A 16516-nucleotide genomic window follows, 5' to 3' on the forward strand; every position below is an offset into this window, starting at 1 on the left:
TTGCAGGCTCCTCCTGGCCTGGGCCCTGGTCAGGGCAGGTGCAGGAGGCAACCAATCGATGTGTTTCACTCACATCGACATGTTTCTCTGTCTTTCCCTCTCTCTTCTCTCTCAAACTAATGGTTCTCTACCTAATGCCGTGAGCCTTTAATACAGTTCCTCATGTTGTGGTGACCCCCAACCATAAAATTATTTTCGTTGCTACTTCATAACTGTAATTTTGCTACTGTTATGAATCATAATGTAAATATCTGTGTTTTCCGACGGTCTTAGGCGACCCTGCTAGCGGTTCTCAACCTGTGGGAAGTAGCAACGAAAATAAGGATCCATGGAAAAATATCCTCGGGTGAGGATTAACAAGAAAATAAAGGAAAGGAACAAGGACCCACTTTGGAGCAGTCATGGGGAGATCAGCCTGGGCCCAGCCCCAGACGGGGTGGAAGTGGTGGGAGTCTGGAACCAGCCTTGGGGCAGACACCGTTAGGAAACCCAGGTCCGATGTGAATCTGCCTGCCATGGCTCAGGGTGGTGGCAATTCTGCTCAGGACCGAGCAGTGCCAGCAGGGAGTGCTGCTGTGTGCATGCCGCCACGGGCAGGAGGCCAGCACGGGCTGCCGAGCCTCCTCGGGCTGTGGGATAATTGGTCTTCAGGGTAAACCACAGAGCATTGGGTGCAGGCCGGAGCTCACCTGTCAATTGTCTTTCTTTGCAGATGAGTCTAATTTCTCCTAGTTACGTTCCAGGAATAAATCACCCCCCGGAGAGTGTGCTCCATGGGGCTGAGTGCCCCCCAAGTTTCAGCTGGGGGAAGCCAATTCCTGCTCAGCAAAGGGAATGGGGGTGGAGGGCGGGGAGGCACTTGAGGAGAAGTTTGAGCCATTCCTCCCGCCCTGGCCAGCAGTGCTCCAAGAACTGGGCACTAGGTGGGGAGATGAGTCAGAGCTGCGTCCTGCCCGTCTGGAAGGGGAGAGGGACCACGTCCTAGGACCCTGGAGTAGGATAAGCCCCGAGTGAGTGGCATGCTACCCCAGAAAGTGGCCCAGGAGAGGAGAGGGCGGGGACTGGCTTCCCAAGGCAGATGGGCCCGGGCCCTGATGCGGCCTAACTGTGTCTCCCTGGTCTTCCCTCTCCTGCTGCCCTGGGTGATGGTTTTAAGCTTTCTTCTCAAACCTCCTGCACCTCCGCCCACGTGGCTACCTGTTTCAATGACAAAATGGAAGGAGTCAGAAGAGAAGCCCCCTAGATGCCCTCCCAGCTACAGCCACGTGCTCTGCCCTCCTGCCCGTCCCCACGGTGCACCATCCCTGCCTATTCTAAAGCCTCCTATTCCCCTCCCCCGCGGTGGCCGGGCCCCAGCAATGCTCCTTCTCAACTTGCCAGCATACCTACCTGGTCATCTCTAGCTCCAAAATACAGCTGGACTCCACCCACCTCACCCTCTCCGCCGCGCAGCCTGGTCCAGGCTCCATCGCCTCTTGCCCAGACGGCTGTCACCTGGGTCTCTCGCACCTGGACCCCTTCCTTCAGCCCTTGCCCCCTCAGAGCCTGTTCTCAACACAATAGCAAATCGAGTCATCTAAGTTCTCTGCTCATCCTCCACGGCTCCTGTCTCACTCAGGAAAACCAAATTCTCACCCCCCTCACCTCCTCCTGCTTTTCCTTCACCCGCTCTGCCATTCCAAGCTCCTCACGCTCACTCACACACACAGATAAGCTCCTGCCTCAGGGCCTTTGCACTTGCTGGTCCAGGTGCCTGGAAGGCTCTTTCTACAGATTAACATCCACATGGCTGACACCATCCTTTCTTCTCAGGCCTCATGTTGCAGCCCCCCTCCCCCCCTCGCCCCCCCCCCCCCCACCACTGCCCCTGCCGCCCTGGTTTCCACTTACATGTCTGTCATGCTGTATAGCTGTTTGTTACTGGGCTACAAGCTCTTTAGGACAGGGGTTTATTTTCTTTATTGTTGTTATACTGGTCTCTTCCCAGGTGCTCCAGGCCAGTCTTGGCACATAGTAGGTTCTCCACAAATATTAGTTGAGTGAATGAATAAATGAATAGATAGAGATATAAACCCCAGGACATTGGATCTGTTCTCTTCACGTCAACCAAAAAGTCTTTGCAAAATGGGAATCTGATGGGGTCATCCCTGATTTTAAACCTTTCGTGGCGTCCCTTGTTCATCGGGTAAAGACAAAATCCTGCCACGCTGATGTCACAGCCTCTTGCTGCCCCAATCTGACTGTTCCAGCCAAACAGGTCTTAGCCCTCTTCTTCCCCTGATCCCTCTGCCCCAGGGCCTTTGCACGTACTCTACTTCCTTCTCTCTCCTCTTCCCCATTTACACTCCAGTCCTCCCATCTCAGCTGGAGGGTCACACTGACCCAGGCCTGGTTTCTTTGTCATGTCCCCTCAATAGCACCTCGTGCCTCTTCTCGAAGGCCCTGAACCCTCATGGGGAGACATATCTGTCTTTGTTTACTAGTGTCCCCCACATAGTAGGTCCAACCTAGACAACCTGGTGAGTGGGAGGATGAATAGAGGTTGTAACTCATGAACTTGGCCTGGGCCCATGGGGTTCACTGGCCTTTATGTCACCATGTCCTCACTGCATCAGCTTTTGGGACACCACCCACGTCTCTCCTCTCTGGCACCTTGGGGCCAGCTTGTCACTAAACAAACGTTGGATGGCGATGATGACAATGGCAAAGAGGAGCATGAGGATGGGGCCTTCGAGGTCCAAGATGTTGGAGGCCGAGCTGAGGTTCCGGGGAGGAGAAGGCCTGGGGGAGGCAGAGCCTTGCCTGTGGCGCCGTGATTAACCTCTGCTTTCTCCTGGGCAGGGTACCAGGCAGAGGCGACCGTCAGCCAGGTGTACTCAGGGAGCCTCCGTGTGCTCAACCGCCACTTCTCCCAGGACCTTGCCCACCGGGAGTCCAGTGCCTTCCGCAGTGAAACCGCCAAAGCCCAGGAGATGGTAGGGAAGGACCGTGGGGGCCAGAGGGAGGAGGGGGGCCTGATCACGTCTAGCCCATAGGTCGGTCCATCCGGGGAGCAGAGGCCTGATCCAGGCATGACGGAGGGGACGGCATAGGGTGGTGGGAGAGTCAGTGGACGCTGGCATCCAATGCACTTGGATTAAATCCTGACTGTGCCACTGACAAGGAGCGTGGCCTCCGGAAAGTCAGGGCCCGCCTGCAGCCCTCCCCTCTGGGGCACTGGCTTCCTGCACTGGGTGGTCTCCCGCTGCCAGTACCTCTGCTCGGGCCGCAGGACCGCACCCTGCCCCACAGGCGGGCCAGAGAGTGGAGGAGCTTATTCCCAGGAGCAGCCCTCAGCCATGGGAAGCAGAGCGGGTGGCCAAGCACCCCAGCAACCTTGGCCCTGGTGGGGATGCCCTCTGTCTCCCAGAGCTCCCCGCGGACTGAGCCTCAGTGTCCCACAGCTCTACCCTGCTTCTTCCCAGCCCTGTGGGTTGCCCCCCACACAGACACACACTTCCAGTCTCTCTTCCCCACCCCCACTGGGTCCCCCAGAATCACTCCCACATAAACCACTTGCCTCATGTCCCTGACTCGACCTGCTTCTGGGGACCACCCCAGGCTCTCTTTGCCCCCTGTGAGGGGTGATGAGACAGTGCCTGTCCGCAGGGTTGCTGTGGGTTCCTTCCTGCAGCCCGCCCTGTCGTGGAACAGGCGTGAAAAGCAGCCAGCCGGGCGCCGTGGCTGCTGGGAGGGGCGGGTGAGGCAAGGACTCGGGAGCCACGTGGCTGCTCCGAGTTGAGTGGCATTTGACGAGGGGGCCAGAGGCCTTGGGTGGCCTGATGGAGGCCCGAGCTGGTGGAAGGGGGCGGGGCAGTGCCTGAGGGTCGGGGGAGGGAAAGTGGAAGGGGTGTGGCCGCTGTGTGACCGAGGGCAAGACTGTGCCCTGCAGGCTCCCTGGCAAGCAGGGCTGCCTGGAGGTTGGAGGGGCTTCTACAGAGGTTCACCAGGGGCTATGGTTTCCCCTCCCTTTAGCTCAAGGCCCTCATCACCAGCACCCGCCTGGGCGCTTACTACAACTCCAGCTCCGTCTACTCCTTTGGGTGAGTGCCTGGCCCCCCCGACCTGCCCCTGCTAGAACCTCCAACTCGAAGAAGCGGAGAGGAGTTGGCTTCTGTTGCCATGCCCTCTTTTTTTTTTTTAATGGGGAAACCAAGGCATGGAGAGGCAACGTGGCTTCCTGTGCGTGACCTTCCTTCACTGCCTTGGTTTCCGCATCTGTAAAATGGGCACAGAGGTGGGGCAGGGATTACCTAGACCAGGGGTCCTCAAACTTTTTAAACAGGGGGCCAGTTCACTGTCCCTCAGACGGTTGGAGGGCCGGACTATAGTTTAAAAAAAACTGTGAACAAATTCCTATGCACACTGCACATATCTTATATTGAAGTAAAAAAACAAAATGGCAAAAACACCCGCATGTGGCCCGCGGGCCGTAGTTTGAGGACGCCTGGCCTAGACAATGGCTCCGATGTGTTCACCAAGGGCCTGGCCGTATTGGGTGAGGCCACAGGGGGGCGTCAGTGGGGGTGGCCCAGCTCGTCCACTCATGTCTGGTTCGCCACCTTGGACATGGTCCGTGGCCTCGGTTTCCTCACCTGCAGAATGGGGCTGAGGGGAGCACCTGCTGCAGAGGCAGTGCCCGGGGGGGGGGGGCGGGGGGGGAGGGGGCTGCGCTGTGACGGTGGAGAGCAATGTCTGGGGGGCGGGAAGCGCCAGCACGCAGGAGCCCCAGCTGGTGCTGCCCCTCCGGAGCAGGGGGCTGGCCAGGGAAGACGGCAGGCCCCGGCCCCAGCGCCCTCACTTCTGCCCGCCTTAGGGAGGGACCTCTCACCTGCTTCTTCTGGCTCATCCTCCAAATCCCTGAGCACCGCCAGCCGATGCTGAGCCCCGAAACGGTGCAGGCGCTGCTGGTGGAGGAGCTGCTGTCCACGGCCAACGGCTCGGCCCCCGCCCCCTACAGGGCAGAGTACGAGGTGGACCCCGAGGGCCTGGTGATCCTGGGTCAGTACTGGGGCGGGAACGCAGGACGGTCCGACGAGGTCCGGGAAGGCTGCCCACGAGGGCCCCAGGAGCCAGGGCTGGGCCGGGGCCGGGGGAGGGTTGGCATGCAGGGAAACCTCAGCCAGGCTGCCTCTGAGGGTCTCTTCTGTGTTTATTTTCGTTCCATTGACTTATTATTTGTCTTCATTTATGTGTGTGTTCATTTCCTTTTAACAGAAGCCAGCGTAAAAGACATAATTATGCTGAATTCCACGCTGGGTATGCTACTTCGCTTCTCCACTTCTGAGCTGGTGTTTTTCTTGGCTTGGCCGAGTGTCAGGGGACCGCGTGGCTTCGATGGCGGGTGCAGGGGGACCGGCTTAGAGTCACCCAGGGATGCCCCGGCGGGCTGGGTCATGGGGCCTGTGGGGAAGGGGAGGAGGAGCTGTGCATGTGTGAACACGTGTGTGTGTGTTGTACACAAGTGCGCATATGTGTGGGTGTGAGGCTGTCACTGAGTTCCGTTTGCCCACAAGCCACTGCTGGCACTGATGGTAGGAAATAATCTTGCCAACTCAAGGTGTGTCAGCCACTTGGGCTTAAAACTTGGTCTCCTAGAGGCATTTCTGCCGCATTCAAGGATGCTCCCTCCACCTTCCCTTCCTTCCCCTCAGCAGCCGCTGACCTCCCTCCGCCCGCCCTCCCTGCTCCCTGCGCCTGTTGCTCCTCACCTCGCTTTGTCCAAGAGGCCCCAAGCAGCGGCGGGGCCATCGAGCTGCCCAGGCCAGGGGCGCGCTCCACCTCGTGGTCCACGGGACCCACAGGTCCTGGAGGGGCTGCGCTCCATCTGCGCGCTGTGCCCCGCGGTCCTGAGCCCCGGCCCCAACAAGCTGGGGTTCTTCCCGCTCTCCCCAGAGTTTCCCCGGAGCTGAGGCCTCCAGCCGGGCTGAGGGCCTCCCTGCCCTCTCGTGTGGGAGGCGAGTCTAAATCCTGCCTGTACCTTCGCTGACCTTCCCCTCCCCGTCTGGCTGGTCAATGCTTACTTGCTTGGTGGATGGAGGTAATGGGGCCAAAGTACAGCTTTCAGAGAGTTCAAGTCATGATTCTCCTCCACAGATAAAGTGAGACAGGTCAGAGATTCACTTAGCGGGTCTGTCATTTATCATCTATCTATTATCGATCATCTATATCTCTACCTATCATCTATTACTTGTCTATCATCTATCTATCATCTATCTATTATCTATCATCTGTCTATCCTATCTATATCTATCTATCTATCTATCTATCTATCTATCTATCTATCACCTATCTCTACCTCTGTATCATCTGTTATTTGTCTATCATATATCTGTAACCTATTAGCTATCATCCTTTCTATCTATCTATCTATCTATCTATCTATCACCTGTCTATCACCTATGTCTACCTCTCTATCATCTGTTATTTGTCTATTATATATCTGTAACCTATTAGCTATCATCCTTTTATTCTATCATCTATCTATCTATCTATCTATCTATCTATCTATCTATCTATCATCTGTCTATCCTATCTATATCTATCTATCTATCTATCTATCTATCTATCTATCTATCTATCACCTATCTCTACCTCTCTATCATCTGTTATTTGTCTATCATATATCTGTAACCTATTAGCTATCATCCTTTTATTCTATCTATCTATCTATCTATCTATCTATCTATCTATCATCTATCTATCTCCTGTCTATCACCTATCTCTACCTCTCTATCATCTGTCATTTGTCTATCATAGTGGTTGGCAAACTCATTAGTTAACAGAGCCAAATATCAACAGTACAATGATTGAAATTTCTTTTGAGAGCCAAATTTTTTAAACTTAAACTTCTTCTAACGCCACTTCTTCAAAATAGACTTGCCCAGGCCGTGGTATTTTGTGGAAGAGCCACACTCAAGGGGCCAAAGAGCTGCATGTGGCTTGCGAGCCGCAGTTTGCCGACCACGGGTCTATCATATACCTGTAACCTATCATCCTTTTATTCTATCTATCTATTATCTATCTATCTATCTATCTATCTATCTATCTATCTATCTATCATCTATCTATCATCTATCTATCTATCTATCTATCTATCTATCATCTATCTATTTTCTAGGATCTGTCTATTCTATCCATCCATCCATCCATCCATCCATCCATCCATGTATCTTACACTGCATTGGGACTTTCGTAGCTTGGACCCTTGGTCTGGGATGGGCCTTCCTGTTGCCCTTGCCCGTGCCAGGGGTCCAGGTGTCCCCAGGTTTCTGGCAGTTTCTTGGCAATTTCCCTTATTTGGTTCCATGAATGCCTGGAGCCCCAGCCCTCGGGGAACACAGTCTAATGGGATGGAGATGACCATTGGAATCCTGTAAACAGGCTTTTTGAGCACTTTTTCCATGCCAGGCCCCACGCCTGAGCTGGGGACCCCAGGTGGCCATGTCCTCACCCCTGCCCTTGGAGGAGCTCAGAGCCCCAGGAGGGAGACAGACTCACAGACAGTCACACCACGGAAGGTGCCAGTGGCCGAGCAGAGGCCCCGGGCAGTGGACAGAGGGGATCGCTCTGCCCTGGGCATAGGGCCACCATCCAAACAGAGGACGGAAACATGCCTCTGGAAGGAGAGGGGAGCTGCTCCTGACTGGAGGGAGGGGTCCTGGAAGCCTTCCTGGAGGAGGGGGCGGCAGGCCCGGTAGGAATCTGTCAGGCTGAGAAGGGGAAAGGCAGCTGGGCAGAGGGAGCCGTGTGAGCACGGCTGGGTGAGGAGAGTGTAAGGCAGGCTCATGGGCTTTCTTCCAGCGACCAGAGGTCCCAGGCTCCCTCCCTCGGGGTGTTGGATTATCATCAGAGACCAGCACTTGCCTCTCCGTGTAATTAGCCTCAAAAAAAAAAAAATGGCAAAAGCAAAGCACCAACTTGGAGCAAGATTTAAGGAAGACAAACACCTGGGAACAGCCAGGTACCTCCCCCGCAGCTGCTGGCTGGGGCAGGTATCGCAGGCTCTGTCCCTTCCCTGGCAAATGGCAGAAGTCTCTCTGGGGTGGGAGGAAGGGAGGGAGGTCAGCTCTCCACGGCGGGCAGGATGGCCAGGGGTCAGGGCTGGGAGCCGAGCAGCAGGCAGCATATCCAAGCAAAGCATGCCACCGCCATTGCCTTCTTGTCTGTCAGAACCACTCAGAGACGGAGCTGGGACAGGGGCTATGCCGTGTCCGTTGACAGAACTCAGAGTGGCTTAGCGACTGGCCCAGAGTCACCCCGCCTAGGAGAGGCGGTGCTGGGGCTGTGGCGCGGAGAGGACTCCCTGCACCCCAGGCTGCCTCCCGCAGCGGGGCCTCAAGCCACATCCCTTCTGCTTCCTGGCAGGTCACGCAGCCTCCCTGCCTCACAGGCTCGCGGTGAGGGTTAAACACGATGCGTATGCTGCATGGACGAGATTGGTTTGCTCCCTGCTGCTCCCTGGTGCCTCACTCAAACACAGAGGAGGTTCCCAATGAATGACTGAACGGTGTAGGTCAAGCATGTCAAACTCAAGGCTAACACGGGCCAAATAAACGAGGCATGCGGCCCGCGGGCCGCGAGTTTGACATGCTTGGTGTAGGTGGTTCTGTGCAAGCCCTAGCACCGCAGACAAAACTCAGGGATTAATGTGAGAGAGGAGGCGCAGCCTGGGGCCGCGGGGCAGTGGGTGTGTCCATGTGCTGGAGGAGGTGTGAAGGGAGGGAGGCCAATGAGACAGACTAGGCCGTCTGAGCCTCAAGTGGAGCCAGCTGAAGGGTGAAAAGTCTCAGGACTTTCGCTCCAGCTTCACCTTCGCCCTCTCCCCCACACCCACCTAAAGAACAGCCGCTACATATATGGAGCACCTACTGTGTGCAAGGGACTGTGCTGAGCACTCAAGCGTGCATCATTCCTAAGCTTCGTGACCATCCTGCAAGATGACGTCATTGTCCTCATTCCACAGAGAAGAAAAGCAAGGCCTAGAGAAGACTGGGCAGAGGTCAGGCGGACCAGGTCCGTCTGTTCGGCTCTGTGAAATGGGGACAATGACAGGAACTATTTCGTGGGGGCTTCCGGTGAGGTGGTGTGTGCACAGCCTTCAGCTCAGTTCCAGCATCTCTCAAACCCGTGCCCCGTGCAATGGCTCTCGTTCTCCTTCTTCGTTATCAGTAGCGGGTGCTCGCTTCCTCTACCCAGGGCTGCCCAGGCCCGCTGGCACACACTCCCTTCTCTCCCCCTGAAATGGAACCCTCACCCGGTTCTCCGGTTCTCCGTATTCAGCCGCCTCGCTGGTCTCCAGCCTCCTCCACGTGGCTCCCAGCGGCCGGAGAGTCTGTGATCCAAGCCTGACTCTGCCCTGCCCGCCTGGGCCTCCCACTGTGACACCCCCCCCCCCCCCCCCCAGGACGCCCTGCCTCAGAGGCCAGGCCGGAGCCCTCACCTCCTCAGCTATCACCGCTGGTCTTTGTTTCTGTTGTTCCTGGTGCTCCAGGCAGAGTCGGGCCTTCACCCAGCACTCACCCAGCACGGAGAGGGAGCTGAGTGAGCGCTAAACGAATGAATGAATGAGCCCACGGATGAACGCGTGCGTGAGGAGACAGAGATAAAGGCACAGGGAACAGAAAGATGGGGCACAGCACCCCTGGGCTGACCCCCATCCAGCTGCTCTTCCTGCCCCACCCCTGCCCCATGAGGACCTGCCGGGCTGGCTCTCCTCCCGGCTACTAGAGGTCAGGGGGCCTGTCCTTTTCCCCCCTCCAGGCTGCTACCGCTACAGCTACGTGGGCCGGGGCCAGGTCCTCCAGCTGCAGGGGCCCGACTCCCTGGCCTCCAGCTGCCTGTGGCACCTGCAGGGCCCTGAGGACCTCATGCTCAAGCTCAGGCTCGAGTGGACGCTGGCCGACTGCCGGGACCGGCTGGCCATGTACGACGTGGCGGGACCCCTGGAAAGGAGGCTCATCACCTCGTGAGTTCCTGGGAAGGTGGGGGGTGGGGGTGGAGATGGGGGGGACTGAGGAAGGAAGTGGTGCTGTCAGGTCAAAAGTCACACCGAGCATTCTGAGACCAGGGGCTGTGTGACCTCAGGTTCACTGTCAGGGAGACAGCCAGGCCAGCCCAGAGGGAGACGGGGAGAGGAAGTTGGAAATGGCTGTGGTCTGTGGGTCCCCTTCCCCTGCCAGTTTCCCCATTTGTAGCAAAACGGTTGGACTAGATGACCCCTGAGGTCAGGCTGGGAGGCCATGTGGCTGGTTAGAAGAATGCTTCTGAGTCTTCCAACTCCCACGCTGTTGCTTCCTAGCTGTGTACCCTAAGGCAAGTCATTTTGCCTCTCTGAGCCTCAGTTTCCTCACCTGTGAAATGGGTGCAGGGCTATTGTGAGGATGCACATCAGCCCATCTGTGCCAAGATCCTCACACACAGTGATGCTGTCCAGTTGGGGCAAAGCACAAAGGCCACTGAGTGCCAGGAGCAAGTTCAACTTCAGCCCGTGGGAGGCTGTGTCCCTGAGCAGAGGAGTGGGGCTGTGGGGCACAGGGGATGGTGGGGAGTGCAGAGGTGACCAGGGCAGCCCTAGCCAGTTTGGCTCAGTGGATAGAGCATCGGCCTATGGACTGTAGGGTCCTGGGTTTGGGCACATGCCCAGGTTGCAGGCTGGATCCCCAGTAGAGGGCGTCCAGGAGGCAGCCGATCAATGATTCTCTCTCATCATTAATGTTTCTATCTCTTTCTCCCTCTCCCTTCCTCTCTGGAATCAATAAAAAAAAAAGTAGTATTTTTTAAAAAAATACAGAAGTGATGAGGGCAGAGATCCGGTAGTGGGGGATGGGAAGGCCAGACAAGGTCTGGAAGAGGCCTTGGTCTTGGGGAGCCTGGTCACCTCCCCACAGGATGGAGGTGGGTGTTGGCCTACAAGGCTCGGGGCAGGTGGGGAAGACACGGGGCGCCAGGCTGCTGCCTTCTCTGCCCTGCTTCCAGGTGGGCGGGGTGGGCCTGCGTGTTCCGATCTGGGCAGTGCTGGAGGGTGAGCTGGGTGCGGCTTCCTCCCCGCTCCCCAGGCCCCTCTGCGTCTCCAGGCTCTGAGGTGGCAGACGCTCACTGCAGCGCCCCTGCTGGCCGGCTGCGGGGACCTGAGTCTGGGCGTGCGTGGGCGGGCGGGTTCCGGGAGGGCTCTGGGCAGGGCCGGGAGGCCAGGCCACATCTGACTTTCAGGACTTCCCCTGGGGCTTCTCCGAGTGCCCCCCCACCACCACCACCACCTCCTGGCTGCTGGGCTGGCTCTGCCCCACTCACTGTGGCTCCTGGGCAGGTGGCTCACTCCACCTCAGGCCCAAGGAGAAGGCTACAGTGACAGAGGAGTTTGGGGGTCCTCACGTGCACCCCGGAGTGTGCGTGGGAACGTTAGTGGTGATTGAAGACAAAGCAGACCCTCGCCCACTCGGGGCCTCCTGGCCCGTTTTCTTGGGTCCCACACCCCGGAGGCTGGAGGCATTTTCGTTACAACAAGGCTCTGCTGCTAAGTCAACCAAAGGAAGGAGAAGACACCCCAACACTAACAGCTGAAGCCCCCCTCAAGGGTGACCTCCAGGGCCCTCTTGACCCTCCACTCTTATCTCCCACTTCTGGGGGAAGTGAGCAGGTGAGGGCGAGGAGGGCATGGTGTGTGGGAGGGAGGGGGCACCCAGCAGTGAGAGCAAACCAGGTGGTAAGAGCAGGAGGGACGAGGACCTGGGGCGGCTGTGCCGTCTCCCTCCCTGGCGAGAGCCGAGGCCGAGGCCAGAGCCCCTCCCCAGGCCCTGCCGTGGGACTCCTCACTCCTCTCTGGGTTGGAGGCTGTGTTTGGCTCTCACTCATGCACTTGCGGGGACGTCTGCGCTTCCCCATCGGTGCCCCTCCCTCCGGTCAAGTCCACGGCCAGCATGTGCCTTGCGGCTGGGTGGGGGCGGGCCCACTCTGGGAGGACGCTCAGCAGCTGCCTGGCAATTGGTCTACGAATTAGCAATGGCTCAGAGGATTCTGTCGGAGGCAAGGGGTAGTCTGACGGAGGTTGATAAGATGGCAGACCAGGGCACACCTACTGGGAGGGGCCCCAGGCCCTGTCACAGGCAGTGCCCAGCGCACCTTGACCTCGCTGTGAACCTGCCGTGGGGCCTGAGCCTCAGCTGCCCCACCTACCGACCAAGCAGCTGACTCGAACAACCTCCGAGAGCTTTTGCAGGGCTGACATTCAGACCCGGAGAGCCTAGAACTCTACGATCCCATCGTTTATCATGTGCACCCGGGCACCAAACTCTGGGCGGCATCTGGGGTGCCCTGGGGGCCATACTCCTGCCTCCTCTCTGTCCCAGCCCAGAGCAGGGTGTGGCCAGCTCGAGGCTGTGGTTCCCACAGGTGCCAGTCTGATCTCCCTGCGGGCACAGGCTGGACACTCAGAGGCTGTGGGGATGCGCAGGGGCCAGAGAGGATTCGGTAGCAGAGTTGATGCAAAGCTCCAGAAGTCTGAGCATCCTCCTGGCCTTTCGCACCTGAGATGCTGGCCTGACCCTTACGGGGTCTCCCATCAGCCCCCTGGGCGAGAGCGGGTCAGCGACTTGTCTGTGAACACACAGCAGGCTGGCTGCACAGCCGGATGCCCTGCCCCGCTCACCCAGTCCACCTTTCTCCGTCCCCCAGGGTCTACGGCTGCAGCCGCCAGGAGCCGGTGGTGGAGGTCCTGGCGTCGGGCGCCGTCATGGCGGTGGTCTGGAAGAAGGGCCTGCACAGCCACTACGACCCCTTCGTGCTCTCGGTGCAGTCCGTGGCCTTCCAGGGTGAGGGCTCAGGCCCCTGGAGGGTGGGGGGTGAGGTGGCAGAAACTGAACCCCTGGGCGTGCCCCTCGCCTTCTTGGCTCTAGTTGGTGTGGGATGAAGGAGAGGGAAGGTCCTGGAAGAGTCTCTGCTGTCTACCCCGCCTTCCTGCTCAAAGCCCACCCCTCTTCCCTCCTCTATTCACAGTCCACGCCCCTCATCTTCCCCATCACTCTCCCCAGAGACGCCACCGGCTCAGCTCTCATTCCTCCCTCCTCTCTCTCCTGCCTCTGATGTTCTTTCCTGAGCTCATGGTCTCTCTCCCTCCTCTCCTTCTCTCATCCTGGCGCTGGCTCCTCTCCTCGGCCCCTCCCTGTCCCTCTTCCCTTGGCACCCACCTGGAGAGTGGGGTCTGGGGGGCCCCATGCCTTGTTTAAGAAGAGAGAGGAAACGGATGGGGGTGTGGAGCCCTGTCAGGCCTGTAAACAAGGCATGCGGCCCCCCAGCCTCGAGTTTGACATGCCTGCGCGTAAACGGTCCAGTGCTGCACAGCGAATGTCAATGGCTAACATTTGTTGAGCACTTACTACATACCAGGCGGTTTGAGTGTTTTATGTCTGTTTAACCCTTTCAACCACCCTAGGAGGTAGGTCCTGTTAGTGTCCCCATTTTACAGACGAGGTAGCTGAGGCCCAAGATCACACAGTCACACTCAACCCCTGGGCTTTACTGTTGAGTGGCAGCGGGGAGGTGCGGTGGGACGGGGCCGAGGGACCCGGTGTAACCACTGTTCTCTGGGCCAGCCTGCGAGGTAAACCTGACCCTGGAGAGCCAGCTGGAGACCCGGGGCGTCCTCAGCACCCCGTACTTCCCCAGCTACTACTCGCCCAGCACCCACTGCTCCTGGCACCTCATGGTGAGCGCCCCACCCCCACCCCGTCCTCAGCACCCCGTACTTCCCCAGCTACTACTCGCCCAGCACCCACTGCTCCTGGCACCTCATGGTGAGCCCCCCACCCTGCCCGCCCACCTGCTGCCTGCCCAGAACACCCTAAGGACTGCTGGGACCCCAGCTGGGAGGGGCTGGCAGGTGTGGCCACCGCAACGCCTGTTTGTTGAGTGACTGGCGGACTTGGGCCCTGGTCAGGACTCCGTGTGGCAGCCTCGTTCTCTCTCTGTCATCCTCGAAGGGGGGGGGGGGTCACCAGGTCAGCCACGGCCCGCGGGCCTCCTGGTGACCAGCTCCTCTGTCACAGGTGCCCTCCCTCGACTACGGCTTGGCCCTCTGGTTTGATGCCTATGCACTGCGGAGGCAGAAATATGACCTGCCGTGCACCCAGGGCCAGTGGACAATCCAGAACCGGAGGTACCCCCCTGGCACCCTGCCTCTCCCCACAGGTACCCCCCTGCCCCGGAGCCCGATCCCAGACCTCAGAGGAACAGCCTGGGAGAACAGTCGAGGTGGGCTGCTCAGGCCTGTGGCTGCACCCCTTAACCCAGTCCCTGCCCTGGCCTCCCCTCCAGCCTCCCAAAGGTCTCAACACACTTGCCATCAGACACCCGGGATGCTGACCCTGGTTAGAGTGAAGTGGTTTCATTTCCTGGGGTGCTGTCACCCCTGCTGGGAGGGCTCCACTGTCCCGCCTCTTGTCCTTGTCTTTTTGCCTTGAGGTGGTAGGGAGGGACTTCAGGGTGCAGCCAGGTGGGGTGGGGCAGAGGGGGAGGCCTGACAGGTCTCCGCATCCCTATCTGTTTCCGCTCTCTTCCTAAACCTCTCCCCTTCTCATGGAGGCCGCCTGGTTTCTGCCTGGAACTCAGGGGACACCTCCTTTCTCGTCTATAAAACTAGGGGTTAGGCCAGCCCAGGACCCCCATGTTTTATTATTTATCCACTAGAGGCCTGGTGCATGAAAATTCATGCACTGGAGGGGCGGGTCCCTCAGCCCGGCCTGCCCCCTCTCACAGTCCGGAAGTCCTCAGGGGCAGGAGGAGACCCGGCGATCAGGGGAAGGTGACTCCCCATCACACCTCTGCTGCTGCCACTGCCGGCAGCACAAGCCTCGGCCGGCCCTGGTTACCTGAGCCTCGGGCGGCCCTGGGCGGCTGGGGGGCTGAGGGGACTGTGGGACTCCAGAGGCAGGCACATGGCAAGGCTGAGGGGACTGGGCACCGCCATCTTGGGGCTGTGGGTGCCGCCATCTTTGAGGGTGTGGCAGTCTATTAGCATATCCCCTCCTTATTTGTTGTGGGTGCCGCCATCTTTGAGGGCGTGGCAGTCTATTAGCATATTCCCTCCTTATTTGTTGTGGGAGCCGCCATCTTTGAGGGTGGGACAGTCAATTAGCATATTCCCTCCTTATTGGTTGTGGGCGCTGCCATCTTTGTGACAGCGTGAGGGTCAATTAGCATATCCCTTCTTTATCAGATAGGGTTAGAGAGATGCGCCCTGTATGTTGCGTTTATTAGTTCCTAGTGGAATGTTGCTGTGAAAAGAGCTTAGGTGTGGAAACCAGGCAGAACAGGGTTTGAATCCAGGCTCCTCTCCTTCCCACTCAGCAAGGACTCACCTCTCCCAGCCTCAGGTAACTCACCTGGGAAATGGGCATGAAACAGATCTCCACCCGGGGAGACTATAGGAGATCGTGGATGGAGGACACTGGCTCCTGCAGGCTCAGAGAAAGCTCCAGAAGGCACCAACCATGCGTTAATCACCGGTTGTTGACTGTGCCGGGCAGGCCCCTAGCCAAAGGGTTTAGGAGCCAGTTCCTTCATCCCCCACAGCCTGGGGAGGGAGCAGGTCCCGTGCTGCCTTCACAGGCCACTGAGGACCCTGAGGCACAGAGAGGCGGAGTCCTCTCCACAAAGTCACCCAGCTTGTGACTGGAGCGACCAGAGCTGAGCAAGGTGGCCTGATCCACACCTGTGTGTGGGTGTGCATACGTGTGCCCGTGTCCGTGCACCCATGTGTGTATGTGTGCACACGTAAGCGCTCATGCTTGGGCAGGTTCCTCCCGCGGAGCCTCTGAGCAGCCGTGCCAGCTGTTCACTCTCCTGGCCAAGGCATTTCCGACCAATCCATGGGCATCCCGACGAGAGGGCTGGCAGTCTCCGTGGCTCTCGCCAGGTCCAAGAGCAGCCTGCAAAGGCCCATCTCTGTCTTCTCAGACCTTCGTAAGGGTCCAGGGTCCCCAAGTGGAGACTCGTGTCCCCCTGTCCCCGGGCTTCTGTGGCTTCTGTTCACGTGAGTGTGGACGGGAAGGCAGAGGCGTACCTCCACACCGTGAGCTCCGGACAGACTGCTTCCTCTGGCTATGATCTTTTTGATAATGATCATCCTATGTAGATGCTGGGAAATTCTTTGAATGAGCATTTGTTGGAAAATCTGCGTGTGTGGGCGGTGGAGGCGTGAGCGGCCTGGGGAAGGGTGTAGATTCCTGGCAGGGTTTGTAGGAAGGGGAGGCCCAGTCCTGGGCCCAGAGTGACCACGGATGGGGAGGGGCAGAGGGCGGGGCAGGGAGAGGTGTCCTCTTCTCCCTCAGCGTCTGAGCAGCCAAGGCTGGCCTGGGCTCTCCACTGTCTGGGCATCCTTGTGCACCATCACCTCACTCCCCTGAGCACTTTCTATCCCCCCACCCCCACCCCCCGCCTTCTACCCAGCCTCTCCGGGTGCCCACCTGACTCTGGCTGAGGC

At 58.5% G+C, this 16516-nt stretch overlaps 1 protein-coding gene across 3 annotated transcripts in view; it reads left to right on the top strand.

The window, feature by feature from the left end:
• TMPRSS6 (transmembrane serine protease 6) overlaps positions 1 to 16516 on the top strand; it is a 34609-nt gene that overhangs the window by 4740 nt on the left and 13353 nt on the right. For 2 of the 3 annotated variants that reach the window (XM_079773869.1, XM_079773867.1), the window contains exons 3-10: positions 2842 to 2975; positions 4015 to 4082; positions 4856 to 5040; positions 5257 to 5298; positions 9802 to 10006; positions 12712 to 12848; positions 13629 to 13741; positions 14082 to 14191. In XM_079773869.1, coding sequence (XP_079629995.1) covers positions 2842 to 2975; positions 4015 to 4082; positions 4856 to 5040; positions 5257 to 5298; positions 9802 to 10006; positions 12712 to 12848; positions 13629 to 13741; positions 14082 to 14191 — 994 coding nt within the window. The remainder of the gene's footprint in view (positions 1 to 2841; positions 2976 to 4014; positions 4083 to 4855; positions 5041 to 5256; positions 5299 to 9801; positions 10007 to 12711; positions 12849 to 13628; positions 13742 to 14081; positions 14192 to 16516) is intronic. The other variant, XM_079773868.1, reaches the window with a different exon arrangement.

The sequence above is a fragment of the Cnephaeus nilssonii genome (genome assembly GCF_951640355.1).
Source record: "Cnephaeus nilssonii genome assembly, chromosome: 6".
Lineage (NCBI taxonomy): Eukaryota > Metazoa > Chordata > Mammalia > Chiroptera > Vespertilionidae > Cnephaeus > Cnephaeus nilssonii.